This window comes from Leopardus geoffroyi, chromosome D2 (assembly GCF_018350155.1).
Source record: "Leopardus geoffroyi isolate Oge1 chromosome D2, O.geoffroyi_Oge1_pat1.0, whole genome shotgun sequence".
Lineage (NCBI taxonomy): Eukaryota > Metazoa > Chordata > Mammalia > Carnivora > Felidae > Leopardus > Leopardus geoffroyi.
In genome coordinates, this window is record NC_059334.1 from 62,893,561 (window position 1) to 62,913,383 (window position 19,823).

A 19,823-nucleotide genomic window follows, 5' to 3' on the forward strand; every position below is an offset into this window, starting at 1 on the left:
GCTACCTTTCTAATAAATACTCAATTACTTGAACAATGTAGTATATACTGTTCTTTTAATTTAGGAAAGATTTGTAGGTCCAAGGTAAAGCAGGTATACTGCTGTCAAAGTATTTCTACTAGATTCTCAACAGACATAAATTTGTTACATAACTTGTATTTAAACATTTATTGGATGTTGCTGATATACCAGGCATTGTGCCAAGTCCTAAGGGATCCCTCTTCTCAACAGAATGATCACTTAGGTGAGGGAAGAAGTATTAAGAAATATCAGAATCAGGAAACATGATAGGTTATAGCAGAGGAATGTTTAAATATCATGGGAGTGTTGATGAGAAAGCAATTGGTTCTTTTTGGTGGAGTGAACAAAGTATGGAGAAAGAGTTATCATTTGGAATGGACCTTGATGACTAAGGCAAAAATCCTACATAGCAGCAGTCACCATGATAATTTTTTAAAAGGATATATATTTTTTAATATAATTTATTGTCAAATTGGTTTCCATACCACACCCAGTGCTCATCCCAACAAGTGCCCTCCTCAATGCCCATCACCCATTTTCCCCTCTCCCCCACCCCCCATCAAACCTGTTTGTTCTCAGTATCCAGGAGTCTCTTATGGCTTGCCTCCCTCCCTCTCTGTAACTTTTTTTTCTCCTTGCCCTCCCCCATGGTCTTCTGTTAAGTTTCTCAAGATCCACATATGAGTGAAAACATATGGTATCTGTCTTTCTCTGACTGACTTATTTCACTTAGCATAATACCCTCCAGTTCCATCCACGTTGCTGCAAATGGTGGGCATGAAATAGATCAATCATTGACCAAAGTTAATATATCAGAGTATAAGCATATATAAATCAATCATTGACCAAAATCAATATATCAGGGTATAAGGATATATTGACTTTGGTCAATGACTGATCTATTTCATGCCCTCATAGCCTTGGATTGTTAAAAAATAAATACTGGATTAATAATCTGGCCACCCTATGGGCCAAAAAGGGGGGCAAAATCCCTCAAAAGGATTAAACTGCTGCTGATTAGTGACACATTTGTGGTGTCTAATTGAGATTTGACTCCTAGGGAAGAGTTACTCACTGAATGCCATTATTTAATCACGATTATTTAAGTTTCTTGGGTTGTCTTGATGACATCTAACCTTAGGCTATATATTACAAAGGGACAGACTCTTACCTGGTATGGCAATGGGCTGAAAAACCTTTTAAAAACCCCACACATATCTAGTTCTCACATCAGTGAATCTATGGGTATGCAACGGAAAGTGAGGATTACAACTTGGAGTTTTCTGGCCTTAATATGTTAAACTAGTATTGTGTGTGGCTTTTCTTACTTTAAGATAAACCTGAGCTTGTCTTTCTATTACTCTCTTCATCAATAAATATGTTCTGTGCCATTGAAAAATGAATGTGATATTATATGGATTATGTGAGCAGAAGCAATAATTTTAAATTCTAAAAATTCTGAAATTTTAAAAGAAAATAGTGTTTAAAAATATTTGTTCTAATGCCACCCCATTGTTCAGCTCTCTGGAATCACAAATCAAAAATTTTGGTCACTTGAAGACTGAACATGAAAATTTTGAGTCTAACTCAATATTGCTTTAGAAAATGTAAGCATCTGGGGTGCCTGGGTGGCTCAGTCGGTTAAGCCTCTGACTTCGGCACAGGTCATGATCTCACATTTCGTGGGTTCGAGCCCTGTGTCGGGCTCTGTGCTGACAGCTAAGGGCCTGGAGCCTGCTTCAGATTCTGTGTTTCCCTCTCTCTCTGCCCCTCCCCTGCTTGTGTGCTCTCTGTCTCTCTCAGAAATAAACATTAAAAAAAATTAAAAAAGAAAAAAGAAAATGTAAGCATCCAAATGTTTCAGAATACTTGAGTTTATAAAAGGAATTCCTATTTACTTACTTCTATTGTTTTTAAGGTAGATGGAAAAAGAAAACTGGACACTTGAGATTAAATTCATTATCTTGGATCCAGTTTCTGCCCAGATAACATCTGCCTTTGATTTTCCCCCATGGTACTGCTAGATACTGTTTCTCATGCCTTAAATAGGTTGTGTAATGTGAGGCAGGCCTATAATGTTGGCTACAAGAGACATAATGGTAGTATTTAATGTTTGCAATTTTGCAAAAGTTCATAGCTTATCAATTTTGAAGACTCCTCTTATACAGATCAATTCATTACTGATTTCTTTGCCATTGGTTGATACCCAAGTCACAAGAAATGTCATTCAAACAAAGGAAAAGAATCAAGACATTTGAGATCTATTTTTGGTTATGCTTCCACTCATTGTATAGACATTAATCAATGTTTTAGCCATTTTTCTCACCTTACTTATCTATAAGATGAAAAAGTAAATATTGGAAAGCTTAATTTCCAATATAAATATAAAGTACATGCTTTATTAATATTCCCTGTGTGATTTTAAAATGTGGAACTTTAGGAGCACCTGGGTGGCTCAGTTTGTTAAACGTCCAACTCTTGATTTCAGCTCAGGTTATGATCTCATGGTTCGTGGGTTCAAGTACCATATTGGGCTCTGTGCTGAGAGTGCACAGCCTGCTTGGGATTCTCTCTCTCCCTCTCTCACTGCCCTTCCCCTGTGCACATGTGCAGTCTCTCTCTCTCAAAAATAAATAAGTAAAATAAAATAAATAAAAATGTCAAACTTTAGCATTAAAATTCTGTTTTCAGAAAAAAAAGGTTAAAATTCACTGAGTATAAAAGTCCTAGGAAACAAAGATGTCTGTTTATTATGAGCATTAAAAAAAAATGGTGACTCCACATTACAGTACTTAATGAAGGCATTTTATAGCATTTTTCAAATGATAAAGACAGATGCCTGAATTTTACATATTTTATGTAGGGTTCATCCTGCTGGTGCAAATGTGAAAGATGAGGGCTCCTACAGAATTTTACTGCAGAAGAAAAGATTCAAGATAGTTGAAAATGTGGGTTTCTAGGCATCAAATACTAAACGTAGAAACATTTTTTTCAAGTTGTAAACCCTGACGGTTCATCTATTTGTATTTACTTTGCTGCCCCACTGTGGCTGAGCGTGGTTGTATTTCTAAGGCTAGGATTTGTCCTCTTAAAAGGAATTGGTGGTTTTCAGTATTGAAAAAGTGAATAATTGTCATCCTTTAGAGGAAATACTAAGAGCATACACAACCTTTTCTCTTGGTGGCCAGAAATTTTTAACAAACTAATTACCATGTTGAATTATTTTTAACATCTATATCTCAGTTCTCTTGGACTCAGTTCTCAGTGGACAAAAACATTTGGGAGCTTCACTTCCTTCATCCTTGGCTTGGAGTTTTAACACAATCATTAGGCTTAGCCTAACAGAGCTCCTCACCTTCATGCCAAAGGCCTTGAGTGAGCTCCCCACCTACCTCTTGACCTACAACTGCAGATCCCCCTCATTTACTGTGCTGTAGCCACCACAAGTTTTCTTAGCTCTTCCAACACACTGATTTATTTTCTTCCCCGAGGGCCTTTGTACCTACAGTACCCTCTGACTGAATACTCTTGACCCTGTTTGTAGCACTGAGTCTCCTTGTCCTTCAGGTCTCAGTGTAAATGTCATCTCCCCAGGGGCCTTCCTTGACCAACACATGTTAATCTCTTCCTCACTTCCATCTCTTCCCCCATTTTTCCCATTATAATAATTATTACATTTTGCAATGATTTAATGTATCTCTTTATTTGTTGTTGTTGTTTTGTCTCCCTGATAGAATATAAGCTCCAAAGGGTCGGAATTATGCCTGGTTGGTCATCATGTGATCCCATTGCCTAAAACAGTGCCTGCTACATAGAAGAAGCTTGATATATATGTTGACTTGAATGAGTGTGTAGCTGTTAACAAACTCCCTTCAGAAACTTTCTTCCATGGCCTTGTTCTCTCTTGGCTTTGTTCTTACTTCTGTGATTGTTCTTTCTCAGACTCTTCTACTAAGTCTCAACTCTTAACAAATCGGTTTCCTCTCTGGCTGTCTTGCCTGGCACCCTTTCTCTCCTTTCTATCATCCCTCCCCTGCTCCAGTCCTCCACTATTCCCTCTGTGGTAATGACTCTGGTTTCTGTGTTTCCAGCCCTGCCCTCTACACCCCAGCAACAGGACTGATGGCCCAATTTCCACCTGGCACCTATATCTGGATGTCTTCCCAGCATCCCAAATTCAATATGTCCAAAAATGAAATCAGGTCCCAGCTCTCTGTTTCTATTATCAGTGTCATCATCCTCCCAGTCAACCAACCTCCCAGTCATCATCCTCCCAGAGACTTCATTTCTCATGGTCTCCAGGGCTAATCTGTATTAAAAACCCAGGATGATCTTCTCTCTATCCTGCATGTCTCATGAGATGGTTATGAGAATCAAATAGGCAAACAGGAAGAGGTGCCAGGTAATTACCCTGAAAGTTTCTGCCTCTTCTCCTACTAGCCCAGCAATGGCTGACAGTGGGAGCACCGGTCCATAGATAAGATCCTTGGGCAACGAGGTGGGGAAAATTACATCTGTTTCGTTATAAAATGACCCGTCTTCCATAGGTAGTTTTACTGACCTTTAGGAAAAAGAGAAATCAGAATAATCATTAACAAAAACTAGTCACTGATGGAGCAACTGCATATTGGTGATAAACAAGGTGGGGAGGTAATGTAACTTGTAAAAAACAAACACGCAACCAAACCAGATAAACACCAAGTAGTAGATTTAAAAATACATATCGCGGGGCGCCTAGGTGGCTCGGTCGGTTAAGTGTCCGACTTCGGCTCAGGTCATGATCTCACGGTCTGTGAATTTGAGCCCCGCGTCGGGATCTGTGCTGACAGCTCAGAGCCTGGAGCCTGTTTCAGATTCTGTGTCTCCCTCTCTCTCTGCCCCTCCCCTGTTCATGCTCTGTCTCTGTCTCAAAAATAAATAAACGTTAAAAAAAAAAAAACATATCGCAAAAGGACAAGTAATGCAGTTATAAATTAAGCACACAGGGATTTTTGAAAATTTTCAAAGTTAATATCTAAAGCTGGGATTGTACAGGCAGAGGTCAGGCAGGCGATGCATAGCCAGGTGGGGGACTGTGGCAAATGGGAAAGTGTGTTCCCTCCAAAAGGTGGTAGGTGCCACTCAGTTCTAGCCAAGAGGGTTTGCTGAGAATTGTGGTTCCAGAATTTTGAAAGACTATCATAATCTGGATATTTATGAGAAATCTCTCAAGTATTAAATGTTGGCAATCAATTCAAATAAAAATCAATGTGGGCCAAAATAAACGTACAGATCTTCCTTGATTTATGATGGGGTTATGTCCCAATAAAGCCATCATAAGTTGAAAATATCCTACCTAAGTCAAAATGAATTTCATACATCCAATCTACTGAACATCATAGTTTAGTCTACCCTCCCATAAATGTACTCAGAACACCTATATTAGTTAGGCAAACTACATTAGTTGCCAACCTACAGTTGGGCAAAATCATCTAACACAAAGCCATTTATTTATTCATTCATTCATTCATTTATGTTCATTTATTTATTTTGAGAGAGAGAGAGAGAGAGAGAGAAGGGGCAGAGAGAAGGAGAGACAGAATCCCAAGCAGACATCAGCACACAGCCCCATGCAGGGCTTGAACTCACGATCCCATGAGATCACAACCTCAGCTGAGATCAAGAGTTGGATGTTTCACCAACTGTGCCACCCAGGCACCCCCACAAAGCCTATTTTATAATGAAGTGCTGAATATCTCAAGTAACTTCTTGAATATTATAATGAAGGTAAAAAACAGAATGGTTGTAAAGGTGTGGGATAGTGGTCAGCACACAGGTTATCTACCCTGTGATCACGTGGCTGACTATAAGCTGCAGCTGCCACTGCCTAGCATCATGAGAGTTTTGTACCATGTATCTCCAGCCTGGGAAAAGGGCAAAATTCAAAATGTGAAGTATGGTTTCTATTGAATGTATATCACTTTGACAACATCCCAAAGTCAAAAAATCTTAAGTAGAACCATCCTAAGTCAAGGACCATCTGTACATGTAGGTTGTATTTAGCTACCTTTACAACCTCCAATATCAAGAATTCATTTTCAAATATACCATACATCTACTTTTAATCCATAATACAGCTATAAAAGGGCGTTTGAAGAATTCATGGCTTTATGCCTTAAATTTAAAACTTCCTTGGTTATGTTTTATGAATGATAAATAATTTTAAAAATGGATCATGTAAAAACAGTACCTACTATTCAAATATAAGGCTTCAATGTTTTCTAATCCTGCTGGCTTTCTGAACCACGACAATCCACTCACTTTGCCTCTCACTTTAGCTGCTTATAGAAAAGTCACAACTCAACATTCAGAACTAGAAGAGAATATTCAAGGCAAGCAAAAGGAGAGAATACTGGGACCAATTACTTGCCCACCTTGGCAAGGATTTGATAGAGACATTACCCATTTTATGAATGTCTCTGCCTTGAGACAGATTTGATTATTCGTCGGGTTCTTATAAAAGTGAAATTGAGGGGCGCCTGGGTGGCGCAGTCGGTTAAGCGTCCGACTTCAGCCAGGTCACGATCTTGCGGTCCGTGAGTTCGAGCCCCGCGTCGGGCTCTGGGCGGATGGCTCAGAGCCTGGAGCCTGTTTCCAATTCTGTGTCTCCCTCTCTCTCTGCCCCTCCCCCATTCATGCTCTCTCTCTGTCCCAAAAATGAATGGACGCTGAAAAAAAAAAAATTAAAAAAAAAAAAAAAAAAAGTGAAATTGAGACATAAAGGGTACAGCACAGAAAGAGGTGTCTTTTTTAGGATTCTCCATTTAGAAAACTTTACATTTTTCTTAAGAAGGCAATTTTTCAAAAATTGCAATTTCAAGGATGTATATACCCAGCATCAACTTAGTCTTTGACTTTGTGGAATACATTGAGAATAGTCAGTTCAGAGGCACCTTGAGTCTTTAAACTCCTTTAACAAAGGCACCATAATCATCAGCTATTACCAGGACATTGGTCACATACTTCTTTTTGACCCAGTTCTAATTAAGCAGGTAATTCCCATGACTCCACTATATGCAACTACCCTTTTGTTTGGAGGTTATGTGAATTAAGGTATAATCCATATGTTTTCTATATCTAAAAGTTTCTTATTTTTGAGATTCCAGTTGTACACCAAAGTAATAGGAGCAAAAACTCATAACCATCCTTTTTTCATATAAATAGGCATGTTTTGAAATTGTAAAGGAAATCAAATTTTGGTAAATTAAATCATGTTGGAAAAGGCTCGAGGATGACTTGGTATTTAGAAGAAATTCATTGAGAAACCAGGTCATAGAGAATCCTTTCAAAATGCAAGTAATCACTCCAAGGGAATTACACATGTAGAAAGATGCTACAACTGGGGCGCCTGGGTGGCGCAGTCGGTTAAGCGTCCGACTTCAGCCAGGTCACGATCTCGCGGTCCGTGAGTTCGAGCCCCGCGTCGGGCTCTGTGCTGGCAGCTCAGAGCCTGGAGCCTGCTTCCGATTCTGTGTCTCCCTCTCTCTGACCCTCCCCCGTTCATGCTCTATCTCTCTCTGTCCCAAAAATAAATAAACGTTGAAAAAAAAAATTAAAAAAAAAAAAAAAAGAAAGATGCTACAACTGAAGATGTTTAATATGTACATATAAAGCCAGTTAATTCATCAAACTGATGCAATCACATTACATGAATGCAAAATAAGACCACCACCTTGTTGTGTAACTAAGTCTCTTACCTTGCTTTTATTTTTTTATTTTTTTATTTATTTTTTTTTTAATTTTTTTTTTTCAACGTTTATTTATTTTTGGGACAGAGAGAGACAGAGCATGAATGGGGGAGGGGCAGAGAGAGAGGGAGACACAGAATCGGAAACAGGCTCCAGGCTCTGAGCCATCAGCCCAGAGCCTGACGCGGGGCTCGAACTCATGGACCGCGAGATCGTGACCTGGCTGAAGTCGGGCGCTTAACCGACTGCGCCGCCCAGGCGCCCCTCTTACCTTGCTTTTAAATAATGCTCCTGGTTACTTTTTTCAACGGTCCACACGGTCAATGCACTTGGACTTGATAAGCACAGCTGGCGCCAGTTCATAGGGTTAAAAGTCATGCAGCTTACATCCACACCAGGTTGTGACTTCTTGCATAAAATGACACTTGATTCCCATTTCCTTAGAGAGAAATTGTGTTTGGTAAAAAAAATAATTCATTTAACTTGACATCTTGAGACCATTTATCTAATTACATATATTGAGTCTCAATATATGATATAATTTATTTAATCCATGATATTAATATCAAATTTATTAATAATTATGCTCTACCCTTCTAAGAAAGCAAAATAACTGTGTGTTTTAACAATATTACCCTGTCATGTGCTATCAAGGCTATTTTATCTTCCTTATTAAATTTGAATTTAAATCATCCAAATCTAGAAAATGGAATATATCATCACACTTGCTGAAAAACAAGTATCTAAATCTCAACACACTATATATGAATACTCCAGATTGACCTATGTTCACTATACACATTGATACCATTGATTATTTACTGACTTTTAAAAATCAGTACTTTAAAATATTTCATTCATTTACCCATTTGAGAGAGTATCCTGAGTCCCTACCATGGGCAAGTTCTTTTATTAGATGAAATGGGAGGAAAAATAAATGTGAGCTATCTCCTCCTCCAAGGAGCTAGCACTCCATTCAGGCTTCTGACTGGGAAATGGAATTAATATTTACTGAGCTCACCTTGCCTTTTGGCACCCTCCTGCTCTCACTTCCTTCCACCTCCATCACAAGTGTTCTGTCTCTCATGTCAGCCATTCTTTTACTGGTATCACTGGTTCCCTGAATCTTTTGACTTTCTGCCTCAGATGCCTGGACCAACCATCAACCCTGGATGGATAGAACTGAAAGCCCAGGATGCTGGAGACATTGGAACAAAGATCAGAGGACTATGTGTGTCTGTGACATTATAAATTCATGGTTAATGCCCCCACCCTTGGACCCTCAATAACCCTCGCATCCTGCTGTGTTTCTCTGGTCCATTCTCTCTCTCATTCTCTCAATAAGGGGAGAATATTTTTAATATTCTCCACTCTCCTGAAGTCTCCAACCTCTCCACCTCCTTCTTCCTTTCAGTGAAGAGATCCCATTAAGAAGATAGAGGCTATCGCCTGGGAATTCTCCCCAAATTTCTGCTATCAGGATATGCATCATTCTTTCCTCCTCCTGTTACAGTGGAAGGCATGTACTTCCTCTGACCTAAGGCTATTTTCGCCACCTGTGTGGGGGGTCTTTGCCTCCTTAGGAACATTAGTTTTTCCATTATTCATTCTCTTCTACATCTTCAGACTCTCCCTCTCTCCTCTTTCCTGACAACACTTAAATGTTCATCTGCACCATCTTTTAAAAAGCCTTCCCTCAATCTCACCCTTACATGTCTTTCTGCCCTCCCCTGTGAGCCAAACTCCTGGAGTTGTTCTAAACTCTCTGCCTCTTCTTTCTCACTCCAGCTCTCTCTCATGCCTGGAAATCTGCTCCTTGTCACCACCAGTCCACTGACACAGCTCTCTCCAAGACCCACCAATATCCACCTTCATCCTAAATCCAACAGTTCTCAGTCCTTGTCTAACTTGACCTCTGCAGGATTTGACACTGCTCACAATGATCTTCTGAAATGACTCTTGGGATCTCTGTCACACACCTCTTAGGGGACATCTCATGCCTCTTTCTGGGGCCTTCATCACCTGTTCTGCCTAGCTGACTCAGTGGCTGTCTGACTGTGTAGGCTTTGACGAACTTCATGTAGGCACACCCCACCTGTGCCTCACCTCATGCCTGCTCCACATACCCAGAGGCTCCCATGTGCCCCTGGAAATGACATGCGGGAGGTCTAAATAAATCAGAGAGTATGGCTGTTAACACTCTGTGCAGGGATATCCCACTCAGTGGGATAACAAGAGTCAGTGGATAAACTCTCATCTCTTCCTCCCCTCTTCCTAGTCTACTACTGTCTGTCACTGACCAAGGACTTTCCATGTTCACAGTTCATTCTGCCTCTCAGAAGACCATCTGTGAGACCAAACAATCGACTGCACTTGGCACCAAGTGAAGAGTAATGCACTTGGCCGGCAAAGTAATGTGCCCTGATGCTGGCTCTCTTCCTTCCCTGCCTCCCTCCACTTTCCCACTTCCACCTGCCTCCTTCCTGGGATTGCACTCCCCACTAAAGAAGTGGCTCAGGGGCTGTTACCTCAGACTCCACTTTCTAAGGAACACTGGTTGAGGCACATTCTGGAAAGCCCCCATGCTCAGTGTCCCTCCTCCCTTCATAACTACTCCTTCTGAGCTTCCTAGGTTTCTCTTCCTCTTTCAGACCCTTTTATTGGTGCTCTCTAGGTTTGGCCCAAAGTTCTTCTTTGAGTGTTCTTATCTGCTTCCAGCATTTTGAATACCACTTTAACAACTCCCAAACTTCAGCTCTCTCTTGAGCTCCAGTCCTGTACATCTGTGGCAGAGGCACTGTGTCCCTCAACATCTCTTCTCCATTTCTTTCTGTGAGTAACAGAACTCCTAGTCTTTAGCCAGCCACGTGGTTACCCACACTGAGGACCAAATTTTCCAGTGTCCCTTGTAGCTCCACAAGGCTTGTGGCTAAGCTGGTGAGTGGGATATAAGTGGCAGTGATGTGTGCAACGTCTAAGCTATGCATTCCAAGAAAGGTTTGTGCCTTCCTCTTTATCTTTTTCCCTTCCCACTGGCTCCCCAAAATACATGGGCAGTGCCCCACTTTACATTAGAGATGAGGGCAACACTCCAAGAGAGGGAGAGCAACAAGTTAGAGGCAGACTGGCCCGAGACTAGGGAGCCACCATTCCAACCATGGGCTACTCATACCCAGACTAGTGAACTTGAAGGAACCTTCTGTCTTGTTTAAACCACTTTAGGATGATTTGGGTTTCTGTGACAGAAATTGAACTTAAATCCTAACTATCTATCCTAACTATCTAACTATCCTAACTGATCTATCAGTTGCCCCAACTAGATATATCCATTTATTTATCTCAGGCACCCTCACCTCAGTTTGTCTCAGCTGGTCTTCCCCCATTGCCGCTTCCAACTTCCCTCTACCTGTGTTCTTGACATCTTTCTGACATGAACCATAATGACCATAAGTGGTCAAAGTCACAACTCTGGGTAAAAACCTCAGCTATCCCTCTCCCTCAGCACCACGCCCAACATTCAGTCACCAAGTGCCATGGTACTGCCTCCTAAACACCTTCCAAATCTCTCCACTTCCCTCTGTCCCTACTCCCACCACCGTAGTCCATGCCACAGTCATCTCTCACCTGAGCCACCAAAGCCTACTAATTCATGTTCATGCCTATTTCCCTCCAATATACTTTCCATGACATGGCTAGAAGGAGGCTTCTTACACACAGATCTGCTCGTGTCACATCCCTGCTTATAACCCTTTAACAGCCTCCCATCACCTTTAGGATAAAGGATGTGCCTATTAGCATGGCTTAGGCATAGGGTGAGTATTCTCCTGGTTTAATTATTGACAACATCCCCTCTCACTCTCAAGTGTCCTGACTTGCATGATAAATTACATGGTCACTTATTTATAAGGCTGCTCACGAGCCAGCCTCAGCCTCAGACTGACCGCCTAGGCTTACCTCTCATGACCCATTTCTGGTTGCCATCATTATGATCTCTTAATTAAATCTTCAAACTTGCCATATTTTCTCTGACCTCATGGCCTTTGCACATGCCTTTCCTCTGTTTAGAATTCTCTTCCTTATCTTCTTCACAAGGTTGATTCCTACTTATCCTTTAAGTATTGCTATAGGTTGAACTGTGTCCCCCCAAATTCATTTGTTGATGTCCTATCAGTACCTCAGAATGTGACTGTATCTGCAAACAGGGTGTTTACTAAGTTAAATGAAGTCATTTAGTGTGGCCTTATTCCAATATGACTAGTATCCCTGTAAAAAGGAAAGGGGAAATTTGGAGACTGATCTACATACAATGAGAACACCATGTGAACATGAAGACAGTTATTAACAAGCCAAGGAGAAAAGCCTAGAGCAGATTCTCCCTCAGAGCTCTCGGAACAGACCAACCCTGTTTACACCTTGATGTTAGACCTCTAGCCTCCAGAACTGTGAGACACTAAATTTCTATTATTTCAACCACTTAGTAGTACTTTGTTAATAGCAGCCCCAGCAAACTAATATATCCATTAGTAGGTGAGTGGATAAATAAACTGTGGTATATGCATTCCATGGAATAGAAAGGAATGAAATATTGACACACACAGGAGCATAAGAGAATTTCAAAATAATTATGCTGCATGAAAGCCAGGCTCCCGCGACCCCAAAAGAGTCCATAATGGATGACTCCCTGTATAAAAAATTCTAGAAAATGCAAACAAATCCAGAGTGATAGAAAACACATCAGTGACTACCTGGGGAAAGGGGCCAAGGGTTGGGACAGGGATGGTGTAAGTGTGGAAGGGCCCATAAGGAAACATGAAGGAGCAGAAGGAAACTTTTGGGGGTGATAGATATATTTATTATCTTGATTATGGTGATGGTTTCATGGCTGTGTACACAAGTAAAAACTAATCAAATTATATTCTTATATGTGAGTTTTTTAATATGCCAATCATACCTCAATAAAGCTGTTAAAAAAAAAAAAGAAACCAAATAAACTAAATGTAGTTCTCTGAACCTAGATTATTATATTTTTGTATAAGAAATGCTGGTGTGTAAGGAGTATCTTCAATCATTCTCTGAACAGTTTGTACTTCCCCTTAAAAGAAAAACTCCCCCTGATGGGTGCCTAGCTGCCTCAGTTGGTAGAGCATGTGACTCTTGATCACAGGGGTGTGGGCTCGAGCCTCATATTGGGTGTATAGATTCCTTAAAAATAAAATATTTTTAAAAACGGAAAACTGTCTATTGCAGGAGTTTATATGATGGATGGAAGAGTGAGTACAACTTTGAAACTGGCCACATGAAATGACCCAGCAAAGACCACAGATGTGTCTTACTCACAGATATTTCCTATACAGCTGGCAAATGTGCTGTGCTGTTCCACTCTCTGAACATATAACTCTTCTAATGTCTCTAAAAACATTACTTTACTAATTAAAATTAAAATACTAATTATAATTACTTCAAATTGAACTCTAATATAGAGAACATCTTAAATTCATCATTAGTGGAAAATACACACACAACTCAAAAAAAGAGTTGCTACCATTTATTTGAAGGAAAGATGAAACTGTATGCAATTGTCATTCTTTACCCAACAAAGGAACTATTATAACACATTAACAAAAAAGGAAAGATGATAATTTCACTCCCATATAGCTTTTGCCCTGCCAAATTTTATGCCTAAAAGTAGCAACTCTATTAAACCTTATAATCAAAACTTTTATTCTTTCCATTTTTCCTTGTTGCACATTTTGCATGTATATGTCCTTTTATATAATCCAGACAAGATTAAAATGTAATCCAATGAAAAGAATGCTGTAGCACACTGACTTACCAAAGGGCCAGTTCAAATTCTGGGAGAGAGGAGTAGCTAGCCAAGTAGGTGCCACAATAACTGAATGAAAGTAAAGTGTAGTCCAGAAGAACACTTCCTAAAATATAAAATCAGTTACAAGGGTTTAATCATTGTGTTCAGATTAACTACAGTCTTAGAGTTTATCTCCCTTATCTAATGATTTTCACATAATTCAAAAGCATTCAGCTTCTGGAATAACAAATCTCCTAGGTAATTTCTAAGATTATGAACAGAAAGCTAAAAGCAACGTTAAAATTCCTTTTTTTTTTTTTTTTTTTTTTTTTAGACATTAGAGTTGGGGTACCTGGCTGGTTCAGTTGGGAAATCATGCAACTCTCGATATTGAGTTTGAGCCCCACAGTGGGTGTAGAGATTACTTTTTTAAAAAAAGAAAAAAATTAGGGGGGCACCTGGGTGGCTAAGTCAGTTAAGCATTCGACTTTGGTTCAGGTCATGAGCTCAGAGCTCTTGAGTTCAAGCCTCTCATCAGGCTCTATGCTGACAGCTCAGAGTCTGGAGCCTGCTTTGAATTCTGTCTCCCTCACTCTCTGCCCCTCCCCTGCTCATGCTCTGTCTCTTTTTCAAAAATTAACACTAAAATTCTTTTTCAAAATAAAAAATTAAAGATATGAGAGTAAATTAAGACCATTAGGTCACTGTCCCTAGACTTCAATAAGAACTGAGCGTATTGAACCATGGATGTCGTATAATTTGAAATGACCCAAGAACTAGAACATGCTCCATAAATATATGAAACACTGTAATTAGAAAAGTTATTCAAACAACTTTAAATACTTTGGGGAGGGGCGCCTGGGTGGCGCAGTCGGTTAAGCGTCCGACTTCAGCCAGGTCACGATCTCGCGGTCCGTGAGTTCGAGCCCCGCGTCGGGCTCTGGGCTGATGGCTCGGAGCCTGGAGCCTGTTTCCGATTCTGTGTCTCCCTCTCTCTCTGCCCCTCCCCCGTTCACGCTCTGTCTCTCTCTGTCCCAAAAATAAATAAACGTTGAAAAAAATTTTTTTAAATACTTTGGGGAGTTGTAATCATTCCAGCTTACTTCCATGTCTCTATGTCTTGGGCCACACCAGGCCCTTTGCTTAATATCTTCTGGTTCTAGGAACAATTATAAAAAGTTCTATCTCATCCATCCCTGTAGTTGAAGACATGAAACATGACTCTAAAAACCTTAGTAACGATGTGTTTACAATGTGTGTCATGAGGACGCTAAGACAAGGAAGTATGCTTCTGCCCTCCTGTGTATAAAGATCCGGTTTCCCCCACTCTACCTGCTGTTTTTCAATGTGGTTCCATAGGTACAAGTTCTGCCTTCTCCCATGTCTTTTTCACATGCAGGTCTCTATTGCTAGTTCTCGGTACTTTTCGTGGTTGTTTCCTGCTTTTTTTGCCCTTCTCACTTTAACCGACTAGAATATAACGCTAAACTTTGTTGTTTGTTGAATTTATTTAGCCCGGTTTGATTAACAAAGAAAACTTGTATTAACTGAGCAAAAATAAAAGGTTTTCTGTGGAATAGAGGCCTCAATAATTTCTATCCTTACTATAGATATTTCCTCTCATAAATGAAGATTATTCATTTCATATTTTATTTATTTTAAATTTCTAAAAATGCATGATGTTTGAATATGAAAAAAAGCTTTAATGTTTATTTAGTTTTGAAAGAGAGAGAGAGCTCACATGCACAATTGGGGGAGGGGCAGAGAGAGAGGAAGGGGTAGAATCCCAAGCGGGCTCCACAGTCAGCAAGGAGCCCAATGTGGTACTTTATCCCACAACCCTGGGATCATGACCTGAGCTGAAGTCAAGAGACTGACAGAGTCACCCATGTGCCCCTCCCCCCCAATAAAAAGCTTTACAAGAAAATATATCCTCTGTAATCTCACTACCAAATTTGGTAAATTTCTGGTATTTTCTTCTATGCTTGTCAATAAACATTTTTTTTTTTGCTTAAATATAACTTTGAAAAAATACATAACATTGCTTTTTATAGCTATAACAATCATGGTTTAAATATTATGTATAATAATTCATTTTAAAAACTTGGATCATACAGTGTTACTCCTATTTACATTATATAGAGCATTTTGTCATTAATAATTCTTCAAAATCAATTTTTAATGCTTATATAATACCCTTTATGGGATATTTTCACATATTTAACCATATTCATATTACTGGGGATGTAGGTGGTTTCCAATTTTTTTCTATTATGATAGTGCCTTTATCTCCTGTGCATACACATCTTTGACTATTTCTCATTTCCTTAAAATTGAATTCTAGTTCTTCAACTGAGCTTAACTGGGTCAAATACGGTAATGTTTACTTCCCAGATTCTATCAGTCTTACTCCCACCTTATTCCCACCTTCAGCAAGAAAGTGTGCTACCAATTTCACTGTGCTCCACCTAGCAGTTATCAGCTTAAAAAAAACTGTGACCTTGATAAGGAGAAAAACCTCATCTCAGTTCAAATATCAATTTTTAAAATGAATATTGAGATGGAATATTTTTTGATATTTTGGTCATCTGTAGTTTTGTGGTTTGGGCAATTTCTTCTTCCACTGTTCTAATGGGATGTTTGGGTCTTTTTCTTATTGTTTCATAAACTCTCTAAAAATACTTGATCATATTATTTCCAAGTATCTTCCTCAGTTTATTATTTGCCTTTTAATTTTTCATGGTGTTTTGAATGTTCTTAATTTTTAAATTTGTATGAATAGGTCAATTTTTCTATTTTTAGCTATTTCCTTTGTGTGAAAATTTCTTCCCCATCCAAATCATTTCAATATTCTACCATATTTGCTACTTTTCAAATGGTTTGCTGTTTATATTGAACTCTTATTTTTATCTGATGTATGTTTTGACATTCAGTATAACATGAGTATCAAACTTGATATGTTTGCTCAAATAGTTTTCTGTTTAAAATTTTTAAAGATTTATTTATTGATTTATTTAAGTAATCTCTACACTCCACATGGGGCATGAACTCAAGACCCTGAGATTAAGAGTTGGATGCTCCACTAACTGAGCCAGCCAGATACCCCTCAAATAGTTTTCTTAGCATCATTGCTGAACAATCTATATTATCTATTTTGGGGGAAGGAATGCAGAGTATCATTCATCATATACTTAGCTTTTATATATTCTAAGCTTGTACCCTCTCTTCAACTCTTCCACTGATGTGGTGATCCCTACACCAATATCACACTCTTAATCGCTATAGCATCATGTTAAAAGGACCCTCTATCATGCCATCATTCTCTTTCGAATTATTCCCATCTCTACTTTTTGTTGTTCTGGAAGAACTTCAGAATCATTTCATTTAGGTACTCCTTGCTGTCTAAAACACGATAAACTTAGGAATTATTTTCTATGAACTATATAATAACAAGACTTTCCACTCAGGAATATGTCTCTATATACTTAAATAATTTAAATCAATGATATTTTTGTAGTTTTCATTGAGGTCACTCACATTTCTTCTTGAATCAGTTCTAAGTATTTAAATCACCTTAGCTATGTGAATATTTTGAAACCAGCATCTTACTGAGCATTCTTTTATTAGTCCTAGTAGACCATTGCATTACCCATAATCTCTTCTTCTATAGCTATGATTTTTGTTTCATATTTTGTTGCATTGGCTTGAAATTCCAGGCTTATATTAAATAACTGTGGTAACAACAGCTATCCTTGATGACTTGGTCATATTTTATTGTGAATGCCTTTAGAGTTTCATTTTTTAATATAAATGTTGGCTGCTGGTTTGAATTAACTTTTAATTGCTTCGACAGGGCTATAGTCAAAATAACAAAGCTGGGGAAATTTTAAAGATGAAGAGTAGTTACAGTCCATATAGACAGTTACCAATGTATGAATAGGCAATGTTTTATAAGTTGTTTTAATCTGTTGAGAACACAAATTTCCCCACAAATAAAATGCTATCAATTATAGTGAAACTCCCTGGCTTAACCCAAAGACTTATTTGACCAATAAGTCCAAAGGACTAAGACCAGTCCCAAGCTCTCCTGGGCTTTCTATCCATGATGTGTTAAATGAGGGAATCATTAGATGGAAACTCCAGTAAATGTGCAGCAGCCCACTGTGGGTCACATGTATCTGTGAATAAATTAATTATAGTAAATGTTGGGTAACAGTGACTGACATATTATATATGTGTGTGTGTGATATTCATATATGTCATGTGGATATATACATAATATATATATATAATTACATTTATTATCACTACAGCCTTAACAGTAGATACTACCATTATCCCCACACCTAAGGAAATTGAGGCTCAGAGACTTTAGAACTTGTATGACCTCAATTTACCTGGATTTTCAATAAATCATCATAAAAGAAAAAAAAAGTATTCTGGAAAAAGGTTTCAAACTGCATTTAGTGCTGTAATAGTCTACTAGGCCAGTGCTTATCAAGTTTAATGTACATATCAATCACCTGGAGAATCTTACTAAAATGCAGATTCTGATTCAGTAAGTCTGGGATGGGAGCAGTTTCCATATTTATAACAGGTATCCTAGGTGATGCCAATGTTGAAGATAAACAGACCACAGACTTTCGAGTAGCAAGGCTGCAGTACACTGATTAAATTCTTTGTGATCAGCCCGATCCTACTTTTAAAATGTGCGATATAAAAACAAAAAACAAAAAAAAACAAACTGACAAACCAAAAACACCCTTCATTTGTAAGCACGAGGTTTGGTCACATAAAGAAATCCTTCAGTTATGGCAGATTACGAGTCTTGCAGGTTACCTTTTAATTTGGTCCTTCTGGTCAATCCAGGAAAGTTGTATATGTAGATGAGAGGTTTTAACCTCCGGTCGGAAAAAGCCACAACTTCATAAGGAACATTAGTTGCCACAACACCCACAACTCCATTCATACACTGAAGTACAGTCTTTTTCTTGGTTTCAATATTAATAAATATTACAAAATTCCCACAAGGGTAGCAAATGGTGCTGTCGTTGACAAAATGAACATTCTGCTTAGGGAATCCTTGGACCCATCTTTGGGAAAAAAATATATCACCATCAATATAATCCATTTCAAATACTTTTTTTAAACAAAGCAAACAAAAGGGCATCAAAATATTTGAAACACATCTATTCTATTTTTACCTCCTTTCTGCCCAAAACAATCTCTAAGATAACAGAAGACATATGCTGGCTGTGAGACCAGTGTGGAGCCTGCTTGGGATTCTTTCCCTCCATTTCCCTCTCTCTGCCTCCCCCCATTCGCGCGCTCGCTCGCGCAGACGCTCTCTCAAAATAAGAAACATTTTTTTTTTTAAACAAGCTTTAAAAAAAAAAAAACTTTGAATAGGGCAGCCTACTTTGTGGTTGTGAGTCAAGTAGAAAACTGTTTCTTTACCAAGATGAAGTGTGTATAGCTGTATTTTAGATGGGAAAAAAACGGATAGAATGCAGAAAATAAATGGAATTAAGTCAACACGACTGGAGAGTACAGGATACAGAATCAAACAGTAACAGAGTGCAGGTAACACTCAAGAATGTAGAAGAAATACCACCTTCTATCTGTGCAGCTGTTTGTGCTTTCCAAAGACCACTAAAAAATGCAAATAGCTCCAAAGTTAGTGGATAGAAGGAAGGGACTGACGGTCCTAATTTAGGGTAAATCCCCAAGGATGACGAGGAAAGGATGGGAGTGTGTGTAGGGTGGTGGGTATGTTTGAAAAATCAGGAGAAAACGGAATACTGAGCCAGAAAGAGGAGGCAGAAATGAAGAGTGGAAGAGAGCAATCGTGGGTAAGCGAGAAAGGGGAGGGTCGCAGAAAAACGAAGGGGTGCAAACAGCTGGAGATGTGGTCACTAAGAAGTCACACAGAGAGGGAGTCTGCAGGAGGGCGTTGGGAGGTAAAGGACAAGAGCTCAAAGTTTCCAGGAGAGCAGGTCCAGAGAATGGGAGAAAGAAGAGGGTAGGGAGGGGACTGGGTCAGAAGGAAGTTTCCGAGAGACCCGGCAGTCGCTGGGCGGAGGACGCCGCACCTCACGGACAGGGAAGGGCCGACGGAGGCGTAGGCGTTCTCCTCGCGCTCCCGGCCGTGAGCCATGGGCTAGGTTTCTCTCAGCCCGGCCCCGGGGAGAAAATGCCCGAGCCCACTCGGGTCTGCAGCCGTTCGTTACTCTGAGGTCCTCTGCGGCTCAGACTGCAAAGCGTCCGCT

General features: G+C 39.4%; 1 protein-coding gene across 4 annotated transcripts in view; it reads right to left on the minus strand.

The window, feature by feature from the left end:
• Positions 1-19,823, minus strand: part of CFAP43 (cilia and flagella associated protein 43) — a 122,097-nt gene extending 102,274 nt beyond the window's left edge. For all 4 annotated transcript variants that reach the window (XM_045438814.1, XM_045438813.1, XM_045438815.1 and 1 more), the window contains exons 1-5: positions 19,647-19,823; positions 18,394-18,647; positions 13,582-13,678; positions 8,020-8,187; positions 4,432-4,582 (exon numbers count right to left, since the gene is read on the minus strand). In XM_045438814.1, the coding sequence (XP_045294770.1) occupies positions 4,432-4,582; positions 8,020-8,187; positions 13,582-13,678; positions 18,394-18,647; positions 19,647-19,711 (735 nt within the window). In that variant the 5' untranslated portion in view covers positions 19,712-19,823. The remainder of the gene's footprint in view (positions 1-4,431; positions 4,583-8,019; positions 8,188-13,581; positions 13,679-18,393; positions 18,648-19,646) is intronic.